Source organism: Acanthochromis polyacanthus, chromosome 10, assembly GCF_021347895.1.
Source record: "Acanthochromis polyacanthus isolate Apoly-LR-REF ecotype Palm Island chromosome 10, KAUST_Apoly_ChrSc, whole genome shotgun sequence".
In the NCBI taxonomy this organism is placed as follows: Eukaryota; Metazoa; Chordata; class Actinopteri; family Pomacentridae; genus Acanthochromis; species Acanthochromis polyacanthus.
In genome coordinates, this window is record NC_067122.1 from 30,532,129 (window position 1) to 30,557,464 (window position 25,336).

The 25,336-nt window shown below is 42.0% G+C and overlaps 1 protein-coding gene across 1 annotated transcript in view; it reads left to right on the forward strand.

Moving 5' to 3' along the window:
* LOC110972451 (storkhead-box protein 2-like) overlaps positions 1-13,334 on the forward strand; it is a 226,445-nt gene extending 213,111 nt beyond the window's left edge. The window contains exon 4 of the mRNA XM_051954050.1: positions 2,555-13,334. Within this exon, the coding sequence (XP_051810010.1) occupies positions 2,555-2,759 (205 nt within the window). The 3' untranslated portion in view covers positions 2,760-13,334. The remainder of the gene's footprint in view (positions 1-2,554) is intronic.
* Positions 13,335-25,336: the final 12,002 nt, after the last annotated feature.

A 25,336-nucleotide genomic window follows, 5' to 3' on the forward strand; every position in this document is an offset into this window, starting at 1 on the left:
CCTTATTGAACAGTAAGAGATTGCTCCTGGAGACACAATGGGGGATTATAATCTTAGCAAAAATACATTTCTCCTTCTCCTCAAGTAAAAAATTGAAGCGTTTTAATGTCAAAGCTTTAAAAGACAAAAGGGTTTGTGAGTGAGTCTGGATCCAAACTAAAGCAATTTGTCTGCTGTCTAAACTCCAAGTACTCTTCAAATCAAAATGTTCTATCCGGCGTCCGCAAACACAGTGTAATTTGGCACTTGAACTTTTCACAAGTCAAAATGTGCATGAGTGATAAATACTACTGCAACATATGGCAGCTATTTTTTTCACAATAGTTGTACTAACTAAAATAATGCAGCTAGTAAAGGATGCAGCAAAACCTGTGTCATTATTTGACAAAAGCAAAAGAGAAATTAAGTTAATCATCCTGATATCGACAACTGTTGTTAGGGTGGATATCACCGAGTACCCGAGGAGTTGATATCTGCACACAACAAATGCATATTTATCCCACAGGGGCTGTAGCAGGCACTATGTGTTTTAGTCTCTAACAACTCAGTACAAGATTTTAAGTTCATCATGAGTACTGGCGTTTTGTGTCTATGTGGTCAAACTCACAGACCACAAATTCTACTGCACAAGTTTCACTCTGAACATATTGTCAGCTTTAGCATTCAATACTGAAAGCTGGTCAAATCCCGTGCAGCCTTCAGTACGCTTGTATAAGATGTTACCTCAAATAAGTAGGACCTTCAACTTCTCCCCTTGCACTGTTTAAGCCAAACCAAATGGCTGTCCTTAGTGTGTGCAATAGACTGTCATGGCAAAGAAGGTGACCCCAAGTAGGTAAAAGGCAGAGAGTGTGCTTCAGTATCGATACAACTGTAATTTATAACATGGGAGAACAATACCTACTGTGTATGAATGCATAGTGTGTCAAGAATATCTACATGTCTTTCTGCATCCAGTACACTTCTCTGGCCATTTTGACACACAATCTTTAGAGGAAGTTTGACTCTCTGAAATGCACAAACAGATGATGTATTATTTAGTATGACAGACTGCAGCCTCAAAGTTTAAGGTGCATAATTATAACAAAGTAGAATGTTCCAATTGTACACATTCTTCACAAAGCAATACGTGTTTTTATAAGGGTAGATGCCAATTACGTAAAAAGGCATTTAAAAGTAAAGTAAAAAGAAAAAGTATGTGATTTTAAACAGCCAGAAAATGTATTCAAAAAGCAGAATAAATCTGGAGCTGGGGTTTGGGAACTTAGCTGGAGCCCAAACCAAGCAGCACAGCAGGAAGTGTAGAGTGGAGTCAGGCACAAAGGGATCCAAGGAGATGGGAGCCGAGGTAAGTTATTGAGATGAGGCGGCAGGGCTGGGAACAGAACAACATGACAGAAAGTATCTAAAAAGGATGGTAACTGTTTTTAGAGGATAATCAATGAGTATTGAGTGAGGATCTTAACTAAAGGAAAAGACAAAGATGGAACTTGGCAGATGTTTGACACCTATTTTTTCGGTTGTCCTACAAGGGGAAAATAAAGTTTACTGAACTGTGTTTTTATAGAGACCAAAGAGAACCTGCTAAATCTCTTTATGTTCTTACATTTTTCATTTAGCAGACGCAATTATCTGGCGTATTTACTGCAACCCTATGTAAACTATTGTGAGATTGTGTGTTCATTAATATGCACCATCCTGTCCAAATAAAAAACAGCTCCATACATCTGAGAGTAGACAACACAAGGTAAATAAGCCAGGCAGCACCAAGATCCTCACTGGACAACTGTGTCCTGACCAGGATTTGAACCACCAACCTCCTGTGCCAAAGTCAGGGCTGTTAGTTCCTGAGCTATCCAGAAAACAACAAATAAAGCAGGTTAAATTTTAGGGTGGGGGTAATTCAGCATATGTTGTCCCTGGGTTCATCCAGTCAGATCCTCAGCTGACATGCTTCTCCAGCTTCACAAGACCAAACTTCAGCCTTTACTATGGTAGTCCAAAAACAGTCACTGCATCCACCCTACTTAAACAGTCTGTAAGTCTAAACACAGATGTTTTAAGGTTTAGACCTGTTGGAGGCTGTTGAGAAGAAGCTCAGTTTAAAGGGAGAAAAAGGCAGTTTTAATGTGCACCGGGGGCTGAAATCAGAAAAAGTATTATTTTTAAATATGATGCTTAAAGTCTAACTTTGCATTTGATGTTTTTGTTGTTCTGTTTGGTTTTGTTTACACCTTCTATTCTCTCTTTGTGCTCGACAGTCTCTTCTATTGACCAAATTAAACAGCATACATAGAAATCAACCATTTGGAAGACAAAAAGGTCATTGTTTTTGGCTTACTAGCAGTGAAATAGTGATCACATTCAGGCAATCATAATTTGGATCTGCCACTGTTTCATCTCAGTAAAGGTAAGCATGTGATGACCTGAGTCTAAATCTGAATGTCTGTCCTTGGTTTCTTCTTTTCTGTCTCTAGCAGTAACGTTCGGTCACGTACCTCATTTGATGTTGTGGTTGTGTCATTTATCAGTGTGTTTGTCTGTCTCTCTGCAGAACAAGGGAAAGCTTAGCGTCTAACACCTCTTCAATAGTGGAGAGTAACAGACGACAGAACCTGGCACTGAGCCCCGGCCACCTCAGCATCAATGCTGCAAACGGTCCTCCTTTCTCCTTTCGTGCCATTCAGGAACCTGCCAGCACCCAACCAGAGAAACTCCAGAAGCCCAGCGCCTGCCTTGCATCAATCACCAGCGTCTAGGGTCACAACTACAGGCTTGGGAGAGCAAATAGTCGACGGAAAAGGGCCAGGAAATCCAACTCCCACTCCCAAGGACTGTTAAATCCTTTGATTGACAGACCAACTGAATCAGCGGAGCTGCGATTGGTCTGCTGTGGAACTGGACCTGTTCACACAAGCATATAGACACAGGCAGAAACAAACAGGAGTTTAGACCCCCAGGAAACCTCTTTCTCTCACAAACTACAAACATGCACCACAAGCAAACACCATCCCACTGGGCAGCCCCTGACCACGCCACTCTTCAGCTTCGAGTAATGTTGTTTCATTTTTTTGGGATCTTTTGTGTGTGTGTGTGTGTGTGTGTGTGTGTGTGTGTGTGTGTGTGTGTGTGTGTGTGTGTGTGCGTGTGTGTGCGTGTGCGTGCGTGTGCGTGTGCGTGTGTGTTTATAGGCGTTATGTTTGTATAATCTATAATCTCAGGTTCTGTTATTTCCACTACCACTCAGACTGCTCCAGATCAGTGCTTCTCCTACTGGTGGTGTCAGCTGGTGTTCACTGAAGAGCTGCAGTTCTGCTGACTTTACTGTTACTGATGGCACACACTCTCTCACTAATTGTCTCTGGTAGTTATTCTCTAACATTTACCACTGACAGACACCCTTTAAGCCCTTCTATCCCAGAAGTCCCTGTACGCAGCCGTCTCCATTTCTTAAAGCTTACCACACATGGCACATTCAGTCTGCTCAGTACTTCAACTAAAATCAATTATTTGTGTTTAATTTCTGTTACATAAAATTTGGTAGAGTTGCAGTTGATCATTTTTAGAGCAGGTTTAATAACATTAGTGTTCACTGACTCATTGTTGTAAAGCTGATATTTACTGTTCTGATTAGGCAGGAGTAAAACTAGCATTTTTTTCCAGAAGTTTTCCAGTCCTATTCTGGTCTGGTGACAAAGAGGTTGACTTCTAAATTCTCCCCAGCGTCTCTCATCTGTACAGCCCATGTTCTTCTGGGGCTTACAGTTTTTTTAATCTGTTACTACCTAATTTTCAGGATGTTGTGGAACTTTTAAATAAAATAGCCTTGTGCTTGAGGGGTTTTAAGGCACAGAGCCACAGAAAATTACGATAAATACCAGGATGTAGCAGCTCCTGGGAGGTAGTTAGACAGTCAAACGAGTAACCTGTAACCTGAACTTTTTGTAGATGACACCCTCTTGAATGTGAGCTGTTTTTGTATCTGTTGGATGTTTTGATGCTCACCTGAAGCCTTGTCATTTTTAGCCCCTCAGCAGTGGTTATAAATGGACAGCCTGCAGCTCCAGGGATAAGACTTTTGACGACAGACTGTTTTGATTTTCTTCAGAGATGGAAACTCTTTTTGTGTTCCCCCTGGTGTCCATGTGGATGCAACTGCATTCATCTCATTTTGATGTGAAAACAATGTCTGCTGTTTCAGGCTCTGTGCCGGTGTTTACCGGGTACATTTCTGTAGTCCACTATCAGAATAGGTTGGATGTTTTCAATTTCAAATCAACATATAGAAAAAAGTTACATTAAACATATTACAGGGGTGGAGTTAAGATGCAAGGCAGTATGTTCAGAATATTAAAATTACGGAGCCCCTAAGGTGCCACGGAGGAAAAATAATATAAAACGTGTGCACGTGATATTAAAACGTGTGCACGTTTTAAGATAAAACGTGCACTCGAAATAAAGTTATTTACCACGTTTTGATATGTCCTTGTCCTCGGCCACTACGGCTTCCAGTAGCGACATCAGATGTTTTCAAACACACACGCAATGGAGAGAAGAAGTGAGCTCGTTAACTTTTACTTCCACCTCGGAATGTCATATGACATCCTTGCTGCTCTTGCCACGAGAGATGGAATAATCATAAGTAGGAGAACTTTGCTGTCCATGGTCCTGAATATTGTGTACTGACCTTTTTACCAGAGCTGTCCGTTACTGATTAACCCCATTATTTAGTCAAACAAGCAAATCAAGGTAAGAATAACTTTGCACAACAGAGCACAGAGCTTAAAATAATGTTTTAGGTATACTTTATGTTGCGGGTTAAATGAAAACAGCATGTCGCTGGAAATAACGTGATGCCTAACTAAAAAAGTTACTGGGAAAAATCCTAAATAATATGCTCCTGGCATGAGAGCCGTTATATAGGCTATGCTCCACAGTTATCACAAACTGAGTGAAATTTGCAATCATTTTACGCAAGAGAGAGAGAGAGCGAGGGAGGGAGAATGAGAAATTGCGCTGATTGAAAACACGGGTCTTGCTGGCGTAAATTAGCACCGCTTAACTGCCTGTGGCAATTAGCGCTGGTCTCTGTGGATTAGGTGGTTTTGTGCTGAATTTATGAATATTCCCTAATTTACATGCATGCAAATTGGACCAGCGCAGCCAGGAGTGGCATCGCAGTTTCCATTCATTTCAGCCTTTGCATATGCTTTGTGGATTGCCTGCTGTTTTTTTCTCTCATTTGAACAGGTTTAGCAGTGCAATCCTTTTGAGGATCTGGCCCAATATTCCTACTTCCCTTTTTGGTAACACTTAACACATCTATAGTGCGTTACGAGCTCATTCGCACTCTCCACCTCTCAAATTGGTGGTGTATTTGTCACCTAACAGGAAGAGTGTACTCCAGCAGAGAGCACACCACCAAAGCCAGAGGATTTCAAGAATGTTTTATTGTATGGAAATGAGTTATGGAAAGGAATGCAGGGAACCTGAATGCGTGGAGCCGGATGGATACTGAGCGGGTTTGGGTCAGAGTCCTGGAGCTGGGGATCGGTGGTCGTCGTAGGTTTGGGGGGACCAGAGTGCGACTGCTGATGTTGGCGGATCCTCGGCGGCCGGAGGTGGATGCAGACGGAGGGCGGAATGGAGCAGGAGCCGGAGATACGGGGAATGGAGGACGCTGACGATCTGGGGGGCTGAGTTGGTAATTGGCCAGTCGACAGCGGTCGGGAACTGAAGCAGGAGATCTGGGAGTCAGCGGACACTGACGATCCAGGGGGCCGTGTTGGTAGGTGGGCCAGTCGCCAGTAAACATCTCTTATTCCAGGCAGAGTCTGTTTAGAGCCTCGGGCCGATCAGAGCCTGAATGGCTGTAAGCTCCGAGGGCAGAGCCGAGCAGATAATCCAAAACAGGAGAAGGTAACCCAGGACTGGGTTTCAGGCAGGCTGGCTGGAAGCCAAATTATCTGTGGACACGGTTCCGGGCTGGAGAAGCAGGTGAGAACCCGGACGGCAGGATTCTAAGCAGAGTAGAGAGAGAGAACGTTAGAAACGTTACAAAGCACCAGGTAACATTGAGTTGGCTAGACGTGACTGACTGAGTGGTCGAGTACAACAATCTGGCAGGGTGTGGAAGGTTCAGCCAGTCTTTATTGCAGAGGATGTAATCAGTAAGATGAGGCACAGCCGTCCGGGTGTCGTGGCAAAGCTGATTACCTGAGTGGAGGCAGCTGAGGCCGTGCTCCACCCAGGTGCAGCGCTGGGGAGAGAGAGAGAGCAGAGGAGAGCAAAGAAGAGGGAGAAAAAGCGGGAGACAGATAGGATGGGGTTTTTGGGATGCCAGACAGGGGTGAGGAGAGGGCTCTGACAGTATTTAAACTGGGAATTTTCCCATGTCTCCCTCTGCCTGCTAAACAACTCTGCTGCCCTGCATTGAATTTTGCTGCGTGTTCTTCACCCCCACCGCCACCCCAGCATCCACCTGCAAGCTCCGGGGGTGTTCAGAATGTTTTGCTCATCACTCCTCCTCGCCTTCATGTAAACATTTCTGCAGGGAGTGATGAGACCATTATGGCTGATTATGATGGGCATTATAAATCACTATGAATGTGCCCTGGGATTCCTTCGTCTGTTCCGTCTTCTTCCCCTCACCCCGGAACTCACGTCTGCTCGTCCTCCCTTCTCCGCTCCACAAACCCCTTGGTCTGCTCCGGATTCCGCCTGCTCCGCCGCCCCAGTCACGTCCCGGCTATCAGCTTTGTCAGCTCCGTTTCTGCCCTGTCTCCTGACCCCCTTGGACATTATGTGAGTTTTCTTTCCCCGTTTAGAGTTTAGTCTTTGTTTAGCTCCCCACCGCGGCCGTACGCCGTCGCTTTAGTTTCAGTTTAGATCCCTGTTCAGTTCATTCTTTGTGTCTCCTGTTTTATTTTTTGGTTCTATAATCTATTAAACTTTATTATTAAACCACCCACCTGCCTGTTGCCTGCTGCTTGGGTTCAAACCACCTGTTTCTTAACAGGTTTTCATTTAACCCGCAACATAAAGTATACCTATTCTGTTTTAAAACATTATTTTAAGCTCTGTGCTCTGTTTTCTGTTGTGCAAAGTTATCCTTACTTTGATTTGCTTGTTTGACTAAATAAGGGGATTAATCAGTAACGGACAGCTCTGGTAAAAAGGTCAGTACACAATATTGAGGACCATGGACAGCAAAGTTCTCCTACTTAGGATTATTCCATCTCTTGTGGCAAGAGCAGCAAGAATGTCATTATATGACATTCCGAGGTGGAAGTAAAAATTAACGAGCTCACTTCTTCTCTCCATTGCGTGTGTGTTTGTTTGAAATAACTTTATTTCGAGTGCACGTTTTATCTTAAAACGTGCACACGTTTTAATATAAAACACGTTTTAATATATATTTAATATAAAACGTGCGCACGAGATACTAAAACGTGCGCATGAATAAGTATCTCGTGTGCACATTTTATATATTTTTTTCTCCGTGGCACCTTAGGGGCTCAGTATAAAATACCTTACACTGCAGAAATGAATTTATATATGAAACACTACCAGTCAAAGGTCTGGACACATCTTCTCATTCAGTGTTTCTTTTATTTATTTTGTACATTGTAGATTAATACTGAAGACATCAAAACTATAAAATGATACAAATGTTGTAAACAAAAAGTGTTAATCTTCAGTATTAATCTACAATGTGGAAAAAAATACAAATATATAAAAAATATTGAATGAGAAGTAGTGTGCAGACTTCACTGGTAGTGTGGATGTATATGTTTATTGATAGTAATATTTAATGATGTGCAGATTTTTTTTAGTGAGAGTCTTTACATACACATTGCTAAACTAGGACTTTCTTTGTGTTTAATGACATTTCAGAGTGATGTTCATGTAGAAATTACAGATGTTCTGCAGGTGACACCACGTCTCTTCCATACAACCAACCTGCTTCTCTGTCCCTGAAGGAAGTAAATGCATTCATACTGACTGCTGAGATGATGACATTTCCAGTGTCATTCACAGTAACAAACCCATTATTAAACTCTACCACATTGCTTCCAAAAAACATCAGTGTTTTTATGAACAGTGTGGTGGAAGTACTGCGTGCAGAGACTACCACTGTTGTGACTAAACATTTGTTCCTTATATCTGAAGAAAACAGGTGGACAGACAGAAAGGCATAAAACATAAAATGTCAGCTAAACAACTCAGTTTTAGAAATAAAGCACCTGCATTTCACTAAATGCCTGAAGCAGAAAAACTGAAAGCAAATGAATCACACAACATTCAGTTTCAGAAAGCATGAAGTGAAGTGACACAGCTGCATTCAGTGGACATGAGGGGTTACCGTTACACACCTGGAGAGTTTTAAAGACAAGCTGTTAAAAATGATTTGATCATCTGAGAAATTTCTACCAGCAAAAATAATTGGCCATTTTCAGTCAGAACGTATACATCTTAATGTAAGACAAAGTGAGGTTCTGTCAATCAGTCCATCCAGGAATTTGTGATGTTGCGATTGCACGAATTCACGCGAAATCATCCAATCTCAGCGAATTTTGCACGGCCTTGCAATTTTGTCCAATCACCGCAACTTTCCCGCAGTTTTGGCCCGCCTCCCGTGAGTTCAACCAATCATAGCAGCTCCCAGCGCAAACGTAATACGTGTATGTCACCGAATTCACTTCCTTGTTTATGGTTTGAAGATGCAGACGTGTGCGATACTAATGTCCAGTGGTGGTTGGTGGTGAAATTTGTTGGGTGGGCTAACAAATGCATAATACCGATTAAATGGTTAACACAGCTGCAAAAGCAACATCACCTATGATACACACAGTTACATCAATTACAGGTACACTATACTTTTTTAGTGCTCTACATCAACACTCTCTCTCACTCACTCACTCACTCTCTCTCTTTCTCACACACACACACACACACCACTACAAAACATGTTCCAGCTGCAACGACTGCCCGCAGATAGCCTGCTGCAACTGTCTTATTACAACTGTTTGGCGACATGTCGTGCAAAACACGCCTTCAGTACAACAGATGACCTCAGCAAAAACAAGGTGTCACAGTCCTTTAACAGGTCAACATGGGCCTATCTTATTTGAAAAGAAGCTCACATCGACGGCCTTTCTGGGATGCAAACAGGTTAATCACCATGTCATTGAAGTCTGGTAATTTTTGGATGAAGTCCTTCTCGATTGACAGCATGGCAAGTGCGTTCAATCTGTCCTGCCCCATCGTACTTCGGAGAAACAATTTAATCCTCTTGAGCGTACTGAAACACCTCTCTGACTCTGCCGATGTCATCAGAGTTGTGATGGCTATTTGTGTTAATTTCAGTGTCCCACCCGCAAAGTCAAGGCCGGTGGGCTGAGTGAAGTTAGCCCAAATGATCAGTAAATCACGGGGGCGGGACATGCCACCTGTCAATCACTTACAAGAACGAAATGAATGAAAGCCACCGCTGTGTTAACTTGCTGCTATTGGTCAAAAGTCAGTGGCCTGTGGGCTGAGTAAAGTTAACCCAAGTGATCAGTAAATCACGGCGGCGGGACATGACACCTATTAATCACTTATAAGAACGAAATGAATGAAAGCGGGCTGTAAAAAAGTAAGCCCATTTAGAGATATTCTATGTTTTTCTTTTGACTGATTGGTGCTGTTGCTACCTTTGGTTTCACCTAAACTTAAAACAATCTGTTGTAAGTTATTTAAAAAAGAATTTTCTCATCTTTTTTGTGTTGGCCTGGGAGGGCTTAGCCCTGTTAGCCCATATATACCAGCTGTCCCTGCTCATGTCTCTCATTTAACAACAAAAATTACTGCTGAAGACCGTGGTAAACAATTCACTGATGTTCTTCACCAAAGCGGTGAAGTTTTACAACCGTGCAATAGTGTGGTGGAATACAAAAAAATCATCGATTGATATACACTTTTTTTTTAACATGAAACATATTAGAACGGCTGAAATGAGTGGACAACAGACCAGACAAATCACCATGATGGAAGCTGTTGCATCCAGATCCGTTAGAGCACTGAAAGAATGAGGTAAATTAGATTAATTATTCCACCAAAGAACACGACGGAGTTATGTGACGATCAGTGTGTGTGAATTCTTCCTCTGCTACCCACATCACTCAAAAACCGACTCGGGGATTGAAAATTTAAGGGTCGGTCAGAAATGACATAAGGACCAAATGATTAGACTTCGACAGTGGTACGGCTTAAAGTTTGGATCAACGGATTTGTTAAGGATTTCCCATTGAGGTAGCGGCACGGGATCTGATAGCAGCACGGTAACCGTGGCAACAAGTGAACGCTACCTCAGCAGCCTGCTGACGATCACAATTGTTATCCTACAACAAATCTACCACAGTGGACGTATCGGAAACGGCACAAGGAACGACTGATTAAATTGTGGGGGTGTTTCTGAGTCCCATCAATTCCTGTCGCCCCCTGCATAGTTAGGTCACGTCATATTAAACCAGTATCTGGCTGCTGCTAATATCCCACCATGGTGCGCCAGCTTTTGTGGAAATAGGTCGGAACGTTAAATAATTAATTTCGGAATAAATATTGTCAATTACAGCATTGAAACATGTTCTACAAGCTGGAAAAAATGCAGCTTTTTAGCAATTGTCACTGTCTCCCGCAATTTTATCACAACAAATAAGCTTAAAACATCACAACTTTTATCGCAATTTTTTAGAAAAGCTGCCGCGAATTCAGGCATTTTCAGCCGCAACAATCATGAAAAACGCCCGCGAAATCCTTTTTTTCTTTAAACTGTTTGAGGTGTATACTCCTGGTGCTAAGACGTGTTCGGGTCAGTAAAGGCTATGATAATAATCGTAGTACAAACAGTCATGACATTTTTTGGATATAGTATAAAACTGCTGCTTAGATGTGTGTTGTAGGTTCAATCTGCGTACTTTTGGCCATGATCATTTATTCCCCTTCATCAGGGAACAGTACAGGGATTACACAGTGACTGAACAGATGGACAAATTAATACCTATGGAACAGTGAAACGTGAAAAAAGCCTGCATTTGAAGTGCGTTGGTCTCATAGAAGTTACTCTTGAAGTGAGTTGGGTATCTCCAAAGTTCTGCAGCCCTGTAGGTCAAGGATTTCCTCTTTTCCCTCCTCTCCTAGTGACTGATCCCTGTATTGTTATCCTCTATACTATTACCAACTACCTCCACAGCAGCAAAAACACAGCCCCATTCTCTGTTATCCTGTGGTCATCAGCCTCCTGCCTGTGAATGTCTCACACGCACATACAGATACAACCAGTGCCCTCAAAAGTATTTTAACAGTACACTCAGCCTTTAGATGATTTTTGCATGTGAAAAAGGTCGACTAAAAGCTGGAGTCGATTTCTGCTTGTGTCATTGTCATGTTTTGATCTCAAATTCAAAGGAGTTGGGTAGTAAAAGCATCAGTTTATCTCTACTGTTGAAACACATTTAAAGGACGCCCTAAATAACACACTGCATATGGAAGTGCTGGTAAACCTGCTGTTTCTGTTTCATCACTAACAACATTTTTTCATGCACCTGCCCACCTAATCAATGGCAATACACATTTTCAGAAACTCTCCTTAAAGGCCTTGGCCACAGCTAGCATTAGCATGCATCTACATGGCTCTGAATACTGGCTGAAATGATTTCTAGAAGATGCAGTGTGATCTGATTGCCTTGACCACATCCAGAGGGAGTCTGGCTACATACGGCCACGTTCTTGTAGCAATGTGTCGCTGAATGTTTCCTTGGATCTCATGTACTAAAGTGGGAGTATATACTCATTTGCACACCAGCAGCATCATATTAAAATGTGACAAGTAAGACCAACAGTCCACAGAGAATATCTTTGGTGTTTTGGTTTGCCTGGAACACACCAAAGAATAGACCTATATTGTTGTGATTTCTTTTAATTTCCAGCCGACTAAGCTTGCTAAATGTACTGCTGCTTTCTGCCATTTAAAAACGACACATTTGGTCTTTGAAAACAAAAGTTCTTTCCATATGTCAGTATTAATTCTAATGGATCATACAGGACACATGCCAATGCCAGGTGCGAACAGGACCAAAGACATTCATTGTGCCACACAAAACAGAAGTTGAGAGAGAAGTTTAGCTCTCATTTCTACTTCCTGCCCAGCTGTAATCATGCCAGTTGTCATGATTGTTGATTTGAAAATTATCAGGAAACGTCAAACAATTCAAAATGAGATTTAGAGTCAGTCCTGTTTCTTAGGTTTTAGTCCCCAAAGGTGGTAGGAACTAAAATCCAAAGGGAACGAATACCCTTGGCAGACCTACTGATAAACCAAATTCACATCTCTGTTCTCTGAGCATACTATTATTGTAGCCTGTAGTCTACCACACCAACAGGCTTCAAAAACAGTTGTCAGTATTCCATGGGTATATTGTGGATTCTTTCTGTATCTGTAGAAAGATCATTGACTTTGTTCTAGCCCAGCAGTAGGAAGTATTAAGTGCTGCATCATTACCCAACGGTTCTAATCCCAGTTCCAGCTCTTCAGAAGGGTCTGTTGTGCCATTTCTAGCCATGTATTTAGGCCATATCTCCAGTTTCCTGACAACAGAAAGACATGCGTACAGGGATAAGTTCAGATTGTTTCTCAAGTTCTTGTCTGGTTTACCATTGAGAGGGTGTCCTGTCCCCACAAATATAATAGCTGTAGTTTCTATTGTACCACTAAACCTGGGTTTAAATTCTAGTCTATATAGTAGAGTTTAATCTGTGGTTATCTCTTCTACCACAGTTAAAGGATTCTGGCTCCTGTGTCACAGTACAGTGAGAGTCTTCTCTCTTCTACCAGTAGAGCTGTGGTCTCTTGTCTGTTGGAAGTCAGGGGTCCCATCACTCATGTTTAATGTTTGATCTGCCCCCAACCCCAGGCCTCTAAGCTGTCTGGCCCAGTGGTTCTACATCAACCCCTTGTCAACTCCAGCCACAATCCTGTAACAGTACATCCCTTTTCTACACTGACAGTCCATGAAATGTCTTCCCTTAACATTGGCGGTGGTTTATAAAAATAGAGGTTCAACAATAACATTGTTTCTAATGGTGACAGTATGTCATACCTGTAAATGATGTTTATCTGTCATGCCTAGTCAAATAATTTAAACAACAAAAAGAGGGATTTTTTAAAAATGTCTATACTATCTGAAAGTCCCTTTGATGTGTCGTACTGGTGTTACTGTTGTTGTAGTGTATGTGATACCCAATGGGGATTGTGTTACTTTTTAAGATAATAAAATAACAATGTTTGGTTATACCACTGTTCCGAGTTTTAATGTGATCATTACTGATTTATTATAAAGGAAAAGTCCACCCACTGGAACTTAGCTTAAGAAACTGGCCTGAAGATAAAAAAGAAAAAGAGCACAGAGGATAGAGGAATATAAAAAACAAAGCTGTTCAGATAAAGATGTCCACTTCTGCCATTCCTGAGGGCCGTTGATGTAGAGTCCTAAGACCAGGCATCATACAGTTATGGTGAAATCAACCATTTCGGCAGTATTCTGAGCTGAGGAAGTGAAAGACGTTGTGGGCATGCACAACTTGGATTCATTTGCTGAAGACGGGCACAATATATTTCGCTTAAGTATGTATGCAAAGTATATCATTGCTAACACACACTAAAAAATAAGAAATCAGTCATGATTAATGGACCCTTGCAGTGTTTTAACAACTTCTTCCACCTTGAGGCATGTAAACCTATCTTAGGTCATTAATGGGTAATTATCCCTGTGAGCCGGAGTGAATATAAACTCTGAAACTGTCCATCAGTCAGGTAGAACTGAAGAAGCTCCTTAGATGTGAAGTCTTCAAAAACTGAAGGACTTTCAGTATTAGACTATAACAGCTGAATCCAGTGAATACGTAGATACAATTAATAAGGAAGTGAGATATGTAATCAGTGGCGTCGCTGGGATGTATTCCACATGGGTTTTCATGTGTCGAAGGGGCCCACATGTTTGGCATGCCGCATTGCACACAAGAATAGAGGACAGAAAAAAAGCCAAAAAAGTGCATCACCATGACCATGACAGAACTGTAATAACCACCTTGTTTTATTGCCAACAACAAAGTAAAGATAAATAATAATAATAAAAATAAAATTACAATAAAATAGCTTAAGGTGCAAAATAAGAAAATGTAAAATACTGAATACAACCTCTCATTGCAGCCACTATTTGAGAAGTGTTTTTCTTTTTTTCATTCTTGCAAATGAATCAATAACCTTGTCAAAGTTAGTCTTCTCAGACATCTCTCTCAATAAAAAGTAAAGCAAGGCTTGAGAGATGAGACTCGCTCATTTTTGAGCGCAGATAGGTTTTGATCAGTTTAAGGCAACTGAAAATGCGCTCTGCCTGTGCACTGCTTATTGGAACAGTGAGATATATCCTATATAATGTTTCCATGTTAGGATAAGCTCTGTGCAAGTCATTTGCAATCATAAAGGGCAGAATCTCGGCAGTAAAAACCCCTGCTCCATCAGGGAACATGCCCTTGAAACCATCTCTAAAAGCAGAATATTAATGAGCAAGACTTTCTGCATCCTCCAGATGTTCTGAATAAAACTGTGCAAGTTCATTTATCTTCTCAATCGACTTGGGGTCAAAAAAGTGCTTTTCATTAAGGACTTGAAATTTAGCAGCTGTGTTGCGAAGGTCTGCAAAACGTGTCACAAATTGTTGGTCAAACTCATCTAAAATGTAATAAAATGTCTCCACTTTAAAACGTGTCCTCCTGTCAGATATAGGCTCATCTGTGGTGAGTTTGTCTGCAAAATGTTTTCTTGTTCGAACTCTAACCTCCTGGAACTCAGTGGATGTGTCACATTCTTTTGCTTGTTCCTTTGCAAATGCCTCAGTATTATTAAAGCCCTCTTCAGATCTTCAACCTCTCAAAGCATTGGCACAGCTGTCAATTTGCTCAATTGCAGCATTTAAATCAATCGATTCTTTCTGAAGGTAGTTTGACAGAGAATATGTTTGTTTGTTTGTTTTTTGTCCTGTCCAGCAACAGAGCAGGCAGAATGGGGATCTGGCTGCTGCATTGTGCCACACAAGTTTGCTTTTCCAAGGGGAGTTTATAAGTATAAGACTCCCCTTGATAATGTTCAGTAATTTATTTAGTTTGAATACTTGTTGATTAGTTAAATATACATAAATTTGCCAGATCTGACAGGGAAACAAAAAGGCAGGAAAAAAAAGCAGAAAAAAAAACAAAGGGGGATAGAGAAAAGAAGAGTGCAAGAATACAATAATCTTTCAATTGAAACCGACACAACAGACAACAAGCTAGTACCCCTTAACAAAGACACAGCGGAAAGCATCCTACGGGTTTTGTTAGGAAACACAGCTAGTAATTACTCAGAACATCTATGTGAAACGAACAAACTGAGGAAACATGTCTTTTGATATTTTGGCACCAGGACAATCTTAACACCCCACAAGACAACATGGTTGCTATGTCCATGTGCAGAGTACGGTGCAATTGTGACTGTGATCATGCAACTATGACCTCTGACCTCCATGAAGGTCAGAAGCAGGCTCGAGAGCCCACAAGACCCAGGCAAGCCGGCAGCGATCCCAGAGCAGAGACCCGAGCCACCAATAGAGAATATGTTTTTCCTAACACAGTGTTGCAGAAATTGAGCATGAACATGAACTCAAATGTGTTAAGTGTGGCTAGCAGTCCTTTTGCATCTGCTACAGCTCTTGACTCTGAGCGTGCATCATCAATAATTATTTCAAGTGCAGCTATGATTGCTGGCATATTCTACATCACGGCATCAGTGGCGTGCTTTCGCGATGACCACCTTGTATCACTGAGACGTTTCAATGTTAGAGCTGTATCCTGAATCATTTTGTGCTGTTGTTTTGTCAATATTCTGTAACGAGGTAAATTCGATGTTAAAAAGCAATACAACTGTTCAAGGATACCAAAGAACAGTTTTCCAGCAGTGCATGATGTTGCAGAATCAAGCAGAATGAGGTTTAGATTATGGGCACAACAGTGCACATACAGAGCCTTAGAGCTACATGAGTCTTTCACTCTCTTTTGAAGGCCTGATATGTGACCAGACATAGCTTTGGCACCATCATAAGCTTGTCCTCGCATATCGGAAACGTTGAGTCTGAGTTCTTGGAGCGCTTTAATCAGTGAATCATAAAATGATTCGGCACTTCCACTGGACAGCTCATCAAACTTAATGAACCTCTCAACACTCTTACCACTGTCATTCACATAGCGTATGGACAATGAAAACTGATCCACTGTAGATATATCAATTGTTGAATCAACAATGACAGAGTAGAAAACAGCATCCTTAATTTCTTTTACAATCATTTGCATTGTTTCATTGCCAAGGCATGTGATAATCTCATTTTGAGATTCTGGACTTATGTATTTATAGCCCTTGTTGAGTTCACTGATGTGGTTATTGATAATAGTGTCATATTTTGCCAATGGTTTTAACAGTTCGAGAAAGTTTCCCTCGTTAACAGTTGGAGCTCCTAGGCCAGCATATTCTCTATGTCCCCTAAAGGGAAGGCCTTGATTAGCTGAAAACAGAGTAACGTCCATTAGCCTTTTTAGTACTCTCCTGTTTTTCTCAATGGCCAGTCGTTCTGCCTGCACAAGTCCTGCAATGACAGTTTTATCCCGAGTAATGCGATATTTAGTAATGAACAAGGTCTTCTCTGCCTTGCGGTGCCCTGCTAACTCTTCATGGTGCTTTATCCTATCCATTCCTTTGTGGTACGCATCAAAGCCCTTGTTGGAGTCCCTTCTCTGCAAAAAGCCAACAACAAAAACAAAACATCTTGCCTGAAAGAGGAGAATACACCAGCCAGTGTCTATCTGTACTGGCCTTGCCACTTATGTTTTTGTACCAGTGTATTTTGAACTTTTTGTTGCGTGAGTTTGTCACAAAATCTGAAAAGTTATCTTTAAACCCAGGTTGGCATGGACCATGTTGAACAAGGGCTCTGACTTTTGCTGTGCTCAGAGTCTCATATTTTTAAAAAAAATGGATCTGAGGGATAGTCTTGCCTGTAGTCCAATAGTGGCTTGTCTGTGGCTGCCTCATCCTCAGTTGCCATATCCTGCACAAAAATATGAGGAGATATATTATTTAATTGTTTGCTTTCTTTTTTGCAGGTACTGTTTCAACATGTTTTTGACCCAGCAACAAAGTTTAAAAAAAAAAAAAAAAAAAAGAATGACCTCTTCCTTGTGCTTGTGTTGGGCATCATCCTCATCATCAAAGTCATCCGAATGAAATCCCTCTTCATCCTTGCTGACCGCCACCTCCTCTTTATCCAGCACTGCCTCACTTTCATGCTCTTCCTCAATATTTCCTTAATAATAAATGTAATAATAAAGCCTATGGATTTTATTTTTATTGACAAAGAAAATTAATGATTTATAATGTATGGCCTTTCTGTCTGTACCCTGAACAATTATCTGGACTACACATATATGGATTATTTTATGGATGTATTTTTTAGTGGATATTTTCGTTAGAGACAATTCTGTCCACACCACAGAATTATCTCTGTTCATACAGAATGGCAAAGCTGTAAACGATCACTTCTGAGGCCTGAAATGTCATGCCCAGCCGGTGGTGGAGTTCAGAAAAATGTAAAATAGCACAGAAGAACATTATAAGCAAGCACCATCAATGACCCATAAGAAGCAAATGCAGATTCGAAACTAAATAATAATAATAAAAAAACTAATCACGAGTTAACAAATGTATGGGAAACACTCTTAAGTGCAAACATATAGCCCGTTACATGTGGACCATTATTGTTTACAACCACTTTTTATCGGTTTAAAAATAGCCGTTAATCTCCATTTATATGGGTGAAATCGCTGCGTTTGTGTGGTTCAATTGGACAGAAAATGTGCATTTTGGAATATGTCGTATTTGTGTAGTCCAGACTGAGATGATGTAGCACCATGTCGCTGCAGTAGACAGTGCATGTTTATCTGCATGTCTACCTGCTGTAGCCGTGGTCGGACCCGCACCGTCACTGTCCTTGCCTGGAAAAGATCCGGAACTTTGGCGCATTTGGCTGCATCTTCTCTTAATATTTTTTTCTTTTTAGCCATGCGTTTTTCCGCTCCACTAGCGGCTTTTTCTGGCGGCATCTTTCTTTTCGTCATTTTTTTCATCTCTCGTCTTCGGTCGGGCTCAATACGCGGCTGAGCCAATCACGTTTCAATGGGCCAATGGATCAGCTCAAATTGGCAGGGGTATCCCCCCTTAACTTCTTCTTTTCCTTTCGCTTTTCCCTTCAGGGGTCGCCACAGCGAATCAATTGCCTCCATCTAACGCTGTCTTCTGCATCCTCTTCTCTCACACCAACTACCTTCATGTCCTCTTTAACCACATCCATAAACCTCCTCTCCTCTTTGGTTTTCCTCGAGGCCTCCTGCCTGGCAGTAGGAAACTCAGCATCCTTCTACCAATATATTTACTCTCTCTCCTCTGGACATGTCCGAACCATCTCAGTCTGGCCTATCTGACTTTATCTCCAAAGCCTCTAACATGTGCTGTCCCTCTGATGTACTCATTCCTGATCCTATCCATCCTGGTCACTCCCGAAGAGAACCTCAGCATCTTCAGTTCTGCTACCTCCAGCTCTGCCTCCTGTCTTTTCCTCAGGGACACTGTCTCCAGACCAAACAACATGGCTGGTCTCACCACAGTTTTGTAAACCTTTCCTTTCATTTTAGCTGAAACTCTTCTATCACACATCACACCTGACACTTTTCTCCAGCCGTTCCAGCCTGCCTGTACACGCTTCTTCACCTCTTTTCCACACTCTCCATTGCTCTGTACTGTTGACCCTAAGTACTTAAAATCCTCCACCTTCTTGATCTCTTCTCCCTGTAACCTCACTCTTCCATTTGGGTCCCTCTCATTCACACACATATACTCCGTCTTGCTGCGGCTAACCTTCATTGCTCTCTTTCCGGGGCAAACCTCCACGCCTCTAGCTTCTCCTCCACCTGTTCCCTGCTCTCACTTCAGATCACAGTGTCATCTGCAAACATCATAGTCCATGGAGACTCCTGTCTAACCTCGTCTGTCATCCTGTCCATCACCATAGCAAACAAGAAGGGGCTCAGAGCTGATCCCTGATGTAGTCCCACCTCCACTTTGAACTCCTCTGTTACTCCTACAGCACACCTCACCACTGTCTTACAGTCCTCATACATGTCCTGCACCACTCTAACATACTTCTCTGCAACCCGATCTCACGGGGATTCGTGAAACTGTCACGTAAGTTTTAGTTTCGGTTTCGTGTGCACCAACACGATTTCGTCATGTTTTTCGTGCCGCTCACCACGAAATGCGCACCAATGTATTTTAAACGGCGGACTTTTCGTGCCACTCAGAACGTATTTCAAAAGAATGTGTATATTATATTTTTAATGTAAAACCGTGGCGAATCCAACGCTATATTTTGCATGACATCGTCCCTAAACATAACCCTAACCATAACCCTAACCATAACCTAACCATAACCTAACCATAAGTCGGTGGTACACTTACCAATTTGCATAGGAATTTCAAGAATGTCCGGCGGCCGGCGGCCGCAAACGCAATCACACAAGCAGTATACGCCGATGGACAGCTTAGATCGTCATGAATCCGCCGGTATAAACCACTTTCAGATGTGATTACCACAGCGAAAAACATTTCGTGGTGAGCGGCACGAAAAACATGACGAAATCGTGTTGGTGCGCACGAAACTGAAACTAAAACTTACGTGACAATTTCACGAATCCCCGTGAGACCGGGTTGTTCTCTGCCACTCCAGACTTCCTCATACAAAACCATAGTTCCTCTCTGGGCACCCTGTCATAAGCTTTCTCCAGATCTACAAAGACACTATGCAGCTCCTTCTGACCTTCTCTGTACTTCTCTATCAGCATTCTCAAAGCAAATATTGCATCTGTTGTACTCTTTCTTGGCATGAAACCATACTGCTGCTCACAGATGTTCACCTCTGCCCTTAGTCTAGCTTCAACTACGCTTTCCCATAGCTTCATCGTGTGGCTCATCAGCTTTATTCCTCTGTAGTTGCCACAACTTTGCACATCTCCCTTGTTCTTAAAGATGGGTACCAGCACACTTCTCCTCCATTCCTCAGGCATCTTTTCACTATCTAAGATCAACTTGAACAACCCAGTCAGAAACTCTACTGCTACCTCTCTGAGACACTTCCATACCTCCACAGGTATATCATCAGGACCAAGTGCCTTTCCACTCTTCATCCTCTTCAATGCCCTCCTCACTTCATCCTTACTAATCTTTGCTACTTCCTGGTCCACAACAGTCACCTCTTCTACTCTTCGTTCTCTCTCATTTTCCTCATTCATCAACTCTTCAAAGTACTCTTTCCATCTTCCCGTCACACTATTGGCACCTGTCAACATACTTCCATCCTTATCCTTTCTCACCCTAACCTGCTGCACGTCCTTCCCATCTCTGTCTCTCTGCCTTGCCAACCCACACAGGTCAGTCTCTCCCTCCTTACTGTCCAGCCTAGCATACAAGTCATCGTAAGCCCCTTGTTTGGCCTTTGCCACCTCTACTTTCACCTTACGATGCATCTCCCTGTACTCCTGTCTACTCTCTTCAGTCCTCTCAGTGTCCCACTTCTTCTTAGCTAAGCTCTTTCTCTGGAGCCACTCCTGCACCTTTCTCTGGATCCACTCCTGCACCTCCTCATTCCACCACCAAGTCTCCTTATCTCCTTTCCTTCCAGATGACACACCAAGTACTCTCCGACCTGTCTCCCTGATCACATTTGCTGTAGTTGTCCAGTCATCTGGAAGCACCTCCTGTCCATCCAAAACCTGTCTCAACTCTTTCCTGAAAGTCATGCAACACTCTTCCTTTTTCAGCTTCCACCATTTGGTCCTCTGCTCTGCCTTTGCCCTCTTCATCTTCTTCACCACCAGGGTCATCCTACACACCACCATCCTATGCTGTCTGGCTACACTCTCACCTACCACTACTTTGCAGTCACTGATCTGCGTCAGATTACACCGTCTACACAAGATGTAGTTTACCTGTGTGCTCCGACTTCCACTCTTATAGGTCACCCCATGTTCCTGCCTCTTCTGGAAGAAGGTATTCACTACAGCCATTTCCATCCTTTTTGCAAAGTCAACCACCATCTGTCTTTCTGTGTTCCTCTCCTGGATACCAAACCTGCCCATGATCTCCTCATCATCTCTGTTTCCTGCACCAACATGTCCACTGAAGTCTGCACCAATGACTACTCTCACTTCTAGGGATGCTCTGCATCACTTCATCAAGGTCCAACCAGAATTTCTCCTTCTCCTCCAGCTTACATCCTTCCTGTGGAGCATACCCACTAACAACATTGAACATCACACCTTCGATTTCTAGCTTCAGGCTCATCACTCGATCTGACACTCTTTTTACCTCCAGGACATTCCTAACAAACTCCTCCTTCAAGATAACTCCTACTCCATTTTCTATTCCTATCTACACCATGATAGAACAACTTGAACCCTGCTCCTAAACTTCTAGCTTTACTACCTTTCCACCTGGTCTCCTGGACACACAGCATGTCCACCTTCTTCCTCTGCATCATGTCAACCAGCTCTCTACCTTTTCCTGTCATAGTTCCAAAATTCAAAGTCCCTACTCTCAGTCCTCGACTCTTGGTGTTCCTCTTCTCTCTCTTCCTACGAACACACCTTCCTCCCTTCCTTCTTCGACCAACAGTAGTCCATTTTCCACCGGCACCCTGTAGGTCGACAGCACCGATGGCGGTCGTTGTTAACCTGGGCCTCGACCAATCCGGTATGGAAGTCATGCATTTGATTCGCATTTTTGACTTGGCCAGTTTTACATCGGATGCCTTTCCTGACACAACCCTCTGTATTTATCTGGGCTTGGGACCAGCACAATAAGACACTGGCTTGTGTCCCCTTGCGGCTACATTAGGTATCCCTCCTTAATATGCAACATAATACAGTGACCCAGTCTGACGTCACGTTACACCCTGCGCTAACCTGCTGCTGGAGAGAAGGCAGCTGCTGCGCTCATTCCGCCTCGGATTTAAACATACAAACAAAAGAAAATCCTCGGCTGTGTGGTGGTTTTCAGGATTTCACCACAAGAGGGCCCATGGGTTTTCATAACCCACCAACGCTATGTAAATTACGCCACTGTATGTAATATTTGTTTGGTCTGCAGACTCAGCAGAGTCTTAACACCAAAGGTGATGCATGATGTGACTCTGAACATTCGTTCACTATCACTCCTTTTCCACAATTCTACATTTCTGTTATTTCATTTAGAAGATGCTTTTATCTAAAGCGACGTACATCTGAGAGTAGATAGAACACGAGCAAGGATCTAGTCAGGAGAAAACAACCTGGATAAGAGCCATAAAACAAGTTTAAGTATGACAATAGGACTGTAGTGTCTACAGGCAGTGCAGACATAATAGGATTTTTTATTTTTTGCACTCTGTCAAGTGTAAAGGTGTTCAGTAAAGAGCTGGTTTTTGTCTTTTCTTAAAGACTGACAGAGACTCTGCAAATCAAATAAAATGTGGTAACTCATTCCACCATCGGGGAACCACAAAAGAGTCCAGCTATCCACCAGCCCTGTTGTGGGGGTTGGATCAGGAGCCTTTTGTTGGCCGAGCATAGAGAGCAGAAGGGAGTGTAGAGCTGGATGAGAGAGTTCAGGTAGGAGGGAGCTGTGTTTATTGTAGTTTTGAATACAAGTGTCAGAATTTTGAATTTTGTGCAGGCGGCAACTGGAAGCCAGTGAAGCGATCTGAATATCGGGGTGACATGAGCTGATTTTGGCTGGTTGAAAACCAAATGTTCTGCTGCATTCTGGATCATCTCACAAGGTTTGAGTGCATGCAGGGAGGCCTTCCAGTGAGGAGATGCAGCATTCCAAACTGGATGTCATGAGAGACTGGATCCAAGAATTCTGAATGGAACTAGAGCTAATATGGTGGAAAAGCTGTATATGAGGTTTCACTTACCACTCTCTGGTATGCAGGTTGGTAGGCTTAAGATTCAAATGCTGAATGGGAATCTATCTCTTCTTCAACAAGAGGCTTTTCTGGACTGCAAAGGGTAGGTTAAAGTTGAAGGTTGGGGTCTACAACACAGGTTGCTGGAGCACAGCTTCTTATACTGAAAAGTCATTTCCTGCTCCAACTACCACACAAACTTGATTTCATGCAGGTGAGGTTGGATGACAAAGAAATACCAGAGGAAGTGTGCAAATCAGACATAGAAATGATTTCACATGCATGGCAGGCTTCTTCTTGGCTCAGATTGCCTCTACACTGTTCAGCACTGGTCACATGTAGCCTTGGCGTCGTGTGGAAACCGTGATCTTCACCATGTGGTCCTGCCAAGAGATAACATGGATGAAAATATTATTAAAGCAGCTGCAAATGCTTACATATCTGCTGGAGCTCTCCGTTTATGGAGATGAACTTTATAGCATATTTATAGAGTCTGTTTTACCTGCCTATGAGCCTGCACACCTCTGGAGAAAAACTGTAGTCGTGTTTATAATGTTTGTTTAACTGTGACACTTAAAGGATGTGCATCAGGATATCTACTACTGGAGTCACAAATCACCACTATGCAACCATGTTTTGACAGTTGACTTTAAACAGCAATACAACAACAACAATACCCTTAGCTCTTTAGTTTAAAAGGATATCCATAGTTGGAGTGGCTGCACTTTGTCCATAGAGAGCATTTTTATTTCCAGAATGACAGTAATCTTGGAAGTCTGTGTTCAGACCTGGTCAGTGAAACTCTCTTTCCATTCTGTCCAAGGTCTTTTTAGTCCCTATATGACCTTTCCAGAAAATATTATGAACGAGATGACGGCGATGGCGCTGAAGAACACACACATACTTGTCCTCTGACAGCATTAAACAACAGTGGCGTTAACTTCAAGGAGGACACTACTTGCAGCACGGCTCTAAAAAAAATCTAAGAATATACCGAAAATGGACTTGTCTATGAGTGAAAATGACAACAAGATGGGTGCTCACAGCACGAGCAACACTGCTAGCTCACCAGCCTAACAAAACACATGTACGACTTTTCAGGTAGTATGGATGAAACTGAAGAGGACACCAGCAATATGGAGACATCATTAATTTGGACAAAAGCAAGACTGAAGAGTTCGATAACCTTCGTGTTGTCCTTACCAAAAAATGTTATTGCTTTGTCTGGAAAAAGTCCAAAAATTCTGAAAAAATTTCCCCAAATTTATAAAAATTTGCAAAATCGTCAGGAAGAAAATTCCTGAAAAATTTCCCTCAAAAGTTTTACTTTTTAAAATAAAAATCCCCAAATTTGACAGCGAAATTCATTGGATTTGGGTTGATTTTTTCTGAATGTTTTTAAACATTTTTTTAAATTAGTTTTTTTCTACCAAAAACTGTGAAAATATATATATTTTTAAAACTTTAAAACAGGTCAATTTGACCTAAAGGATGACAGGAGGGTTAAACAGTTGGCACTAGAAAAGATTGATGAGCTAAAAAATCGCTCACACAGGCCTAACCACCAACTCATTAACATGCCCAAGAAAATAGGGAGAAAATTTTTTATCACTTTTCTGAAAAAATGGTTACCTGAAGTGCTTAATCCAGGAACTTTTCCCACACTTCTGATTATTGAGAGAGCACACAGACTGCCCAGCCATGCAAAAGCTAACCGAACCTCCATGCCAAGAGTCCCCATCATGAAGTTTTTAAACTTTCACGATCAGGTCTGGGTACTTCGTGTTGGGTCCGTGTATATTTTGGTAATTGGATTTTCCGTTCTAAAGCAGGTATTGAAAAACAAAAAAAGAGTGGTTATTTGATTTTCGTTTTAAAATACAAAAATTAAAAAAGAAATACAAGGCAGTTTTCCTTTTCATGATCAAAAAGGGATATACGAACTTTTAAAATTGCTTTGATTTTCATTTTATATTTACAATAACAAAAAATAAAATCTGTAAGAGACAGAAACGAAAAAAGATCCTTTTTCATCTTCTGAGACCGGAAGTGGTCATTGGCAAGTATGGAGCCAAACAGAGCACGGTGTATAGACTGTATATAATTTTTTTTTCATTAGTTTTCATGGTCAAAATGAGAGATCAGGTGGCCAATCTTAAAATAAATCAATATTGATTTTTTATTTATTAAGTTTTCGATGCAAAGGGGCGTGG